Source organism: Lucilia cuprina, chromosome 4 (genome assembly GCF_022045245.1).
Source record: "Lucilia cuprina isolate Lc7/37 chromosome 4, ASM2204524v1, whole genome shotgun sequence".
In the NCBI taxonomy this organism is placed as follows: domain Eukaryota; kingdom Metazoa; phylum Arthropoda; class Insecta; order Diptera; family Calliphoridae; genus Lucilia; species Lucilia cuprina.
Window position 1 is genome coordinate 8,987,798 of NC_060952.1, and position 9,016 is coordinate 8,996,813.

Consider the following 9,016-nt stretch of genomic DNA (forward strand, 5'->3'; position numbering starts at 1 on the left):
TCTAGTCTATAGTCTAGTCTATAGTCTAGTCTATAGTCTATTCTATAGTCTAGTCTATAGTCTAGTCTATAGTCTAGTCTATAGTCTAGTCTATAGTCTAGTCTATTGACTAGTATAAATTCTAGTCTATTGACTAGTATAAATTCTAGTCTACGGTCCAGTATAAAGTGTAGTCTAGAATCGAGTCTATAATCTAGTCTGGTGGTTTCCAAATGTCTATAGACCTGAGTCTAGTCTATAGAAAAGTGTGGAGAATGTCGATCCTTTAAAAACAAAAATTAGCGGTTTGTTTGTCTCTTCGTAATTTATGGGGTGACAATGAACTTCCTCATGGGACTAGCACATGTTATTCACCTGGACAGTCGGTACAGAGCCTGTTTTAGTAATGTTATGTTAAATAAGTATTTCGGGACTGTTCGACCGAACTGCTGGGTGGATACTAAACTTTACAGTTTTAAAATAGTTTAAATGTAAACAACTGTTAAATTTTAAAAGAAAGTACTATTTTAATTTAATTTTATTTCCAAAATAAACCTAGCCTGTTGGCCATAATCTGTTACAATTTTCAAAAATTTTAAAATAATTACGAATAATTTGATATAATTCGCTCCAAAACATTGATAAAACTAATAAACGATTGAATAAAAATACGAGAAAATAACAACAAAATATTTATCAAATATTTTTTGTTAGGTTTTCTCAAAAAATAAATAAATTTTACACTTTTATTTAAAAATATTGCAAAATTTTTATATATAATAATATTTAAACATAATAAAATCTGAAATTATTTTTTTTTATATAAAATTTCTAATAAAAATATTTGTTTTTAAAAACATTTGAAAGATATTTCCTTTTGGTTTGCTGTCGAATTTTCTTGAAGTTCAAAAGAGAAAACATTTATTTCTTCTATTTTTTCTTTTCTTGTTTTGCTATTTTCAATAAATTGTTTAAATTACAAATAAATTTTGTGTTTTTATTAGGAAAATTTGCAAAAGGTAAATATTATTTATTAACTTTGCCATAAACTTAATAATTAATTGTTGTTTTTTACATTTATTTTGTTGTTTTTATTATTTTATTAACTTTTAAATAAACTTTTTTAATATTTTGTGATTTTTGTTAAAAATCGATGTTGTTTTCTTTAAATTGTTTAAATTTTTTAAACATTTTTTTTCACTTATTTATTGTAGTTATGTGCGTGTATATATTAAATAAGTATATACACATAATTTTTGATATTATTTTTTTTCATACTTTTTCTATATATATATTAAATATTATTACCATTTTTTTATATACATATATACATGGTTGTATGTATTTGTATATACATTATTTAGAACTTAAAAAACACATTCTTTTTTTTACAATTTCTCTGCTGAATTTTCACTTTATTTGAAGGGTTTTTTTCTGCTTTAACAACAATATTAATAATTCTATTTATTTTTAAATTAACTTTGTTTTTCTTCAAATATTTCTTATTTTTTTATCGTATAGAAAAATTTCTTAACTTGAATATGTTTTTTTTTTTTTTTTTTGTTGGTTTTGTAGTGTATATCTATATGTATGTAAAGTGTAGAAAAAAAATATATATTATGTTTTAAAAAAACGCGCGCCCCGTTTTATTTTAGTAGAGTAGTATTTGAACGTTTAGCGTTTGTATGCGAACTATTTTGGCCAATATCGTACGGATGCTGAGGATGCTGTTGATGGTTGAAAAACAAAATTTTCCTTCTCAGCAGAAAAGAAAATTCATTGCTCTCATTTTCATTTTCACATTCTCGTGTATCTCATCTGTCACTTCGTTCGTCTGTCTATTCCATTTGTTTTTTATACTTTAAGCATTCGTATGTGTGTAAGTGTGTATGTGGGGGGAAAATTGTTTAATTTTTCTTTTATATTTGACTTTTCCACATGGGGCTGTCAAATATTTGTTGACGTTTGCTTTGCTCTGTTGTTATTTTTGTTGTTGTTGCTGCTCTTATTTACATCTCAAGAATCAAGAGAGTAAATATAATGTTTTTCCATTGAGCAGCGAGTAAATTCTTATCGGTTGTATTAATGTGTAAGCATTTTCCCACAAAATCTAATAGCATTACAATTTTAGTAGGATTTTGTTTAATTTTCTAATTGGAAATATGTAAAACACCTGCATGTTGTAAATGTAGGTGAAGATTTGAAAAGTAACGGACAATCTAGGGAGTTACCATAGTTTAGTTCTCTTAAGTAATTTAAACCAAACTCAAATACAAAAGGGAGCTAACTAAGTAAATAACTAACTAACTAACTAACTAACTAACTAACTAACTAACTGACTAACTAACTAACTAACTAACTAACTAACTAACTAACTAACTAACTAACTAACTAACTAACTAACTACCTAACTCACTAACCAACTAACTAGCTAACTAACGAACTAACTAACTAACAAAGTAACTAACAAACTAACTAACTAACTAACTAACTAACTCACTAACTAACTAACTAACTAACTAACTAACTAACTAACTAACTAACTAACTAACTAACTAACTAACTAACTACCTAACGAACTAACGAACTAACGCACTAACAAACTAACTAACTAACTAACTAACTAACTAACTAACTAACTAACTAACTAACTAACTAACTAACTGACTAACTGACTAACTGACTAACTGACTAACTGACTGACTAACTAACTAACTAACTAACTAATTTACTAACTAGCTAGCTAACTAACTAACTAACTAACTTATTGACTAACTAACTACCTAATTTACTAACTAACTAGCTAACTAACTACCAAACTATCTCGTGCATGTTATAGACACTAAAACATGTATTCACTTCCTGTTACTTTAATCTATAACTCATTTCAGTAAAAATCTTTATAATGGAAAAAAAACACAATATTTTCTGACCTTGCTTTTCAGTACGATTTCGGAAAGCTCAAACTTTGTTTAGAAAGTTACAAGAAATATGAATGAAAATCTTGCTCAAAATCTGTAAATACTAATTACAATTTTTGTAATTGTGTGTATAAAAAATATATTACTAAACAATTTTTCAACTCAAACACGTGCCGTGTACAAGTTATGCCACAACATTACGATTAATTAAATAGGCCGTTATCAATGTTTCTATAATAAGCACTTATTTTATAATTAATATACAACCTTTTTTCAAAATAAATTAAAAATAATTCTCACATAATACATTTTCAAACACACAACAAAAACAATATCGAAAAACTATAATTGTTGGCTACTTGAGTATTTCTGCTTTAGTGGGTTCAAGGTAAACAATTTTTTAATATAATTTTTATTTATAGATCTTAATGAAAATTATTTTTTTTTCTTCATTTTTTCTAAGGATAAATAAAAATGGACTAGTCTATTGACCAGTCTATGAGTTAATCTATTAACTACGTTATAACTTATTCGCGAACAAAATAATCTCTTGTTTAGTCTATATTTATATTTTTATTTTCGGCCGACTCCCTCACTGACTGTAGTCTCTGGTCTCCTGAACTATGTATATGAATATATATATTTGTTTACGGAATACACTATTAAGTACGACTTAATAAATGATACCTGGTCCACACATACCATAGAAACTGTAGGACATTCAATTCTAGAAATTCTGGAATTCAGGTATATAAAACATAAAAAAGTGGATTTAAAACGACTATAGGAATCGTTAAATCTGCGTTAATCTGCGTAACTTATATTTCCTTAATTTCAGCAGAAATGACTCAATTTAGAAAAATTTTAATATTAAGCACATTTCTAAAATATTGATCTATATTTGGGTCCGTAAGATACGTAAAGGGAACCTTCTTAAAGTTGATTTCAACTTACTCGACGGCAAGGGTAGACGAAGTGCTTTACGTGACCACGCTGGTACTTTTCAACCACTGCCCTTTGTGTATCTTACACGCAGGTTGCAATTTTTGTACATGGATTGAGTCGATCCATTTACAAACACTTTGCTCGAGTACTTGAGCTATCTAATCTTTGACCATTGCTGTGGAGTATCTGTTGTTTCGGCAAAAGCACCGAACTTATCCCGAAATATTGACCTTACCTTACAGTAGTCTTTTAACAACAACATACTTTTCCCGCGAATTTGGGTTTTAGCCACAGCTACTACGTGAATCCCGAAGGAACCTCAACCAACTGACCAGCCAAGACATAGTCCTGCGGGCAACTGGCCACCCGTAGTACCAGATTATGTAGTTCTCTGGTTAAACCTATTTTCAGTCTATGCAAGGCCTAAGCCAGGCAGTAGACTGTAAACATCAATTTATAGTCCCGGCCGACTAGATGTATTGGTAGCACCTATCTACCCCCGGATTGCAATACACCAAGATGGGATCTGTCATCAAGGATAATATGCCCGGGGGCGTCTGGTGGAGACCAAATAATACTTTTAATATAATTAAGTTCGGGGCTCCAACTTCTTATATGAAAGTATGGTGATTCTCCGTACAAACGTGATGCACCGCCAATCTAATTAAAACCCAAAAAACAATACAGTTTCCAAGTTTATTAAACCCGGAAAGATTATACTATACTTGTTAGTTCAAAATGGGTTAACTTGTTTTTTTTAAATTTGTTTTTAAAGAAATTTCCATGTTTGAAACATAATTTTCGAAATCACTTGTCAACAAAATCCAAAAATAATTTAATTCTGTCTTATAAACAACCACATTCATTAATATGTACATATGTCTCATTAATAACAATAATAAAATATGTATGTATTAATGTTTTCTATTTTTTTTAAATATTATAATTTCATTCATTTAAAAAAAAGTACCCAACCATCCCACTCTCTTTCTGTTCCAACTTATCACGTGAACAAAAACAGCAAATTTATAAAAATACTTTTTGTATTTTGTACAGTTGTTATAAAATTCACGTGAACATTAGAATATAATTTAAAAATAAAAACTCTGAGTCTGTTTCAAAAAAAAAAAAAATAAATAAATAAAAAAGCAAAGTCTCGAGACTAAGCCGAACAAAAATAATATAAACGCTTCTTATCAGTAGTTGAGAAAAATAACAAACACACACAGAAAGAAAAAGAAAAAAACGTGTCTTGAGAAGAAAAACACTGTTGAGGTCTGCTTGCTAATTTGTTGTTGTAGTGATTATCAGTAATATATTGTATTTTTCCAAATATTTATGAAATTCGTATAAATAGCAGTGATAGACAAAATTTTGAATCAGTGCTAAGCTAGAGGCTGAAGAAAGTGCAATAAACTTTGCTGAAAGCAAGAATTTCTTTAAATAAAATACATTAAAAATGTGGTTAATTATTAAAAATTTATTAATATTTGTGTTGTTGACATCTCCGGCAGTCAATGGTGGTGGTAAGTTTTTTACAACATAATAAAGAATATATTCGTTATGACGCGCGCTTTTTCTTTAAATTAATTAAAAATCATGATTGCAATATTTTACAAAATATATATTGCAATAGTGATGTAATATGAAAATTCAATTTACGTTTTGCGTTAATAATTACAAAATGATGAAATTTTCTGATTTCTGAAGAAAAAAAATTTTTTTTTTTTTTTAAAACTATTTTGTTGTTTTTCTATTGTAGTTTTTGTTAACAGCGTAAATGATGATCATCGTATGCATCCCATGTTTAATTTTAAACGTGAACGTCTTCATAAAAGAGCCATGCCTCTGTTGCGTTTCGAATCGTCTAAACCCGAAGAAGAATTCTCCGATTATTGGTATGAAGTGGGTCAAGATATTTTGGACAAACAGCTGGAGAGTAAGACTAAATTGAATACGAATATGGCTAAAAATGTCATTATGTTTTTGGGTGATGGCATGTCGATACCCACAATCACGGCTGGACGTGTTTATTTGGGCGGCGAAGAGAAACAATTCTCATTTGAGAAATTCCCCTATATCGGTTTGAGTAAGGTGAGTGTTATTTTTTAAATTTAATTTTAAATCAGTTGTTAAATGATCTAATTTAACTAAAGTACCATAAAGGTTCTCCTACATACTATTGATCGTAGAGAAGAGACTAATATAACTCTTCTACTTTTGTACATACTTAGTTGTCACAAAGTTTCACAGTCCCACACAAACAAATGTCACTCCTGCTATAACTTTCACTTTAGTTTAAAACAGTTATTTAATCTAAAGATCTGATCAAAAGCTATCTTATAGGCAAATGATAGCAGAGAAGAGAATACTCTACCTCTCTCTATCTCTCTTTTAAAAACTTTCAATTCAATTAGAAAATAATTTCATAAAAACAAATCTTTTAAATTAAGAACAGAAAAAATGTTAACTACTTTTTTGGTGACAAACAATTCTCACTCTCTCTCTTTCTCTCTCTCTCCTCATAAAAGTATCGATCTCAAATTATGTTAAACAATTAATTAGCTTCGTTTATTTAAACAAAGTTCTGATTGGTTTAAATAAAACATTGCAAAAATCTATTGAAAACTTTTCTTATCTTATTTAAAAACAAAACTAAAATCTAATTTTATAATATTATTCTTTACAGACCTATTGTGCCAATACCCAAGTAGCCGATTCTGCCTGTACAGCCACTGCCTATTTGGGTGGTGTTAAAGCTAACTACGGTACTTTGGGCGTAACAGCAGCTATCGAATTAAACGATTGTCAAGGGCAAAATATTACCGAACATCATGTGAATTCTATAGCCGCTTGGGCTCAAGCCCAAGGTATGGCCACTGGTTTAATAACCACCACCTCTGTGACTCATGCTTCTCCGGCTGGTATTTATGCTCATGCCGCCAATCGTGATTGGGAAAATGATGCTGAAATATTAAAAACTCAAAATGATCCTAATGTTTGCATAGATATAGCCACACAACTGATTCATGGAGAAGTGGGCCGTAATTTAAATGTTATTTTGGGAGGAGGACAAGAACATTTTCTACCAAGACATCAGGAGCCCGGTAAACGTTTAGATGGTCGTAATCTTATACAAGAATGGCAGCAAATGCATGGACCTAATGCCCATTACGTTACCAATAAAAATGAACTTTTGAATTTACCCAAAAACACCGAAAAAGTTATGGGTTTATTTGCCCCCAATCATGTGCCCTATCATTTGGATGCCAATCCTGAAAGTATACCCACCTTAGAAGAAATGGTTCAAGTTGCTTTACAACTATTGGAAAAACAAAGTCAAGGTAAAGGCTATTTCCTCTTCGTTGAAGGTGGCAGAATAGATCATGCCCATCATGATACTTTGGCTATGAAAGCTTTAGATGAAACTGCTGAATTTGGCAAAGCCATTGAATTTGCCCGCTCAAAAACCAGCTTAAAAGATACCCTCATTGTGGTAACCTCCGATCATTCACACACCATGTCGGTGGCTGGTTATTCCAGTCGTAAGAATGATATTTTTGGTATTAACAATGGTCAATTGGCTTTGGATCAACTGCCTTATGCTACTCTCAGTTATGCCAATGGTCCCGGTTTTGAAAACAACATCTTAAAACATAGTCCCGGTGTTAAGCGCAGAAATCTTTTGGAAACCAATATGAAACACAAAAATTATAAATTTCCTTCTACCGTCCCCTTGGAATCGGAAACTCATGGTGGTGATGATGTAGCAGTATTTGCTAGTGGTCCTTTTGCTCATCTTTTTACCGGAGCCTATGAACAAAACTTTATACCCCATGCCATGGGTTATGCCTCGTGTTTGGGTTCTAGAAAAACTGCCTGCAGTGATGGTTTACATCGGAGGAGATATTAGAATAAGTAATAGTTAATTTATGTAGTTTTAGTATTTAAGGGGGGTTTAGCTTTTTAAGGGGTAAATTTTTAAGTTGATTATAATGTTAATTTTAAGAAGTACTTAACGCTGAAAAAAAAGTTCAAAAAAGTTTAATAATAAAATAATGGAATTCCTCATTAATTTAGAATATTTAAAAGGAACTGTTTTTTATTTGTGACATTTTCAGAGCATAAAAGATGATTCGGTAAAAATGTAGTTAGTTAGTTAGTTATTTATTTAGTTAGTTAGTTAGTTAGTTAGTTAGTTAGTTAGTTAGTTAGTTAGTTAGTTAGTTAGTTAGTTAGTTAGTTAGTTAGTTAGTTAGTTAGTTAGTTAGTTAGTTAGTTAGTTAGTTAGTTAGTTAGTTAGTTAGTTAGTTAGTTATTTATTTATTTAGTTGGTTGGTTGGTTGGTTAGTTAGTTAGTTAGTTAGTTAGTTAGTTAGTTAGTTAGTTAGTTAGTTAGTTAGTTAGTTAGTTAGTTAGTTAGTTAGTTATTTATTTATTTATTTATTTAGTTGGTTGGTTGGTTGGTTAGTTAGTTAGTTAGTTAGTTAGTTAGTTAGTTAGTTAGTTAGTTAGTTAGTTAGTTAGTTAGTTAGTTAGTTAGTTAGTTAGTTAGTTAGTTTGTTAGTTAGTTTGTTAGTTAGATAGTTAGTTAGTTACTTAGTTAGTTGGTTAGTTAGTTAGTTAGTTAGTTAGTTAGTTAGTTAGTTAGTTAGTTAGTAAGTAAGTTAGTTAGTTGGTTAGTCAGTTAGTTATTTACTTAGTTAGTTAGTTAGGTAGTTAGTTAGGTAGTTAGTTAGTTAGTTAGTTAGTTAGTTAGTTAGTTAGTTTGTTAGTTAGTTAGTTAGATGGTAAGTTAGTTAGTTTGTAAGTTAGTTAGTTAGTCAGTTATTTAATTAGTTTGTTGGTTAGATGGTAAGTTAGTTAGTTGGTTGGTTCATTCAAATATCCTTTAAACTATTTCTCGATTTCCTTCTCACCTATCTACGTTACATGCATTTCAATTCAATTTCCGGTGTATGCCCAGAATAAAAAAAAAACAAAACAGATACAACCATTAGCATACTTTTGGCATGACAAAATACAAAGATTTAAATATATACGCTCTTGCTCAACTCTGCTTCTTTCCATTTCATAAGTACTTTCTTAGCAACTCTGCATGTTTTTCCAACCCTGTTTAATACTACTATAATTTTACAACTGTACACAAAAACAAGAATAATACTGAAAAA

At 29.8% G+C, this 9,016-nt stretch overlaps 2 protein-coding genes across 5 annotated transcripts in view; one reads left to right on the forward strand and one right to left on the reverse strand.

Moving 5' to 3' along the window:
- Positions 1–1,481, reverse strand: part of LOC111685954 (probable serine/threonine-protein kinase DDB_G0282963) — a 68,074-nt gene extending 66,593 nt beyond the window's left edge. For all 4 annotated transcript variants that reach the window (XR_006940543.1, XR_006940542.1, XM_046948610.1 and 1 more), the window contains exon 1: positions 1,288–1,481. The gene's annotated coding sequence lies outside the window, so the exon portion shown is untranslated. The remainder of the gene's footprint in view (positions 1–1,287) is intronic.
- A 3,752-nt stretch (positions 1,482–5,233) lies between these two features.
- LOC111686159 (alkaline phosphatase) lies at positions 5,234–7,914 on the forward strand. The gene is made up of 3 exons (XM_023448472.2): positions 5,234–5,371; positions 5,608–5,939; positions 6,535–7,914. The coding sequence occupies exons 1-3, from the start codon at positions 5,305–5,307 to the stop codon at positions 7,756–7,758; spliced, it is 1,623 nt and encodes a 540-aa protein (XP_023304240.2). The 5' UTR covers positions 5,234–5,304; the 3' UTR covers positions 7,759–7,914.
- Positions 7,915–9,016: the final 1,102 nt, after the last annotated feature.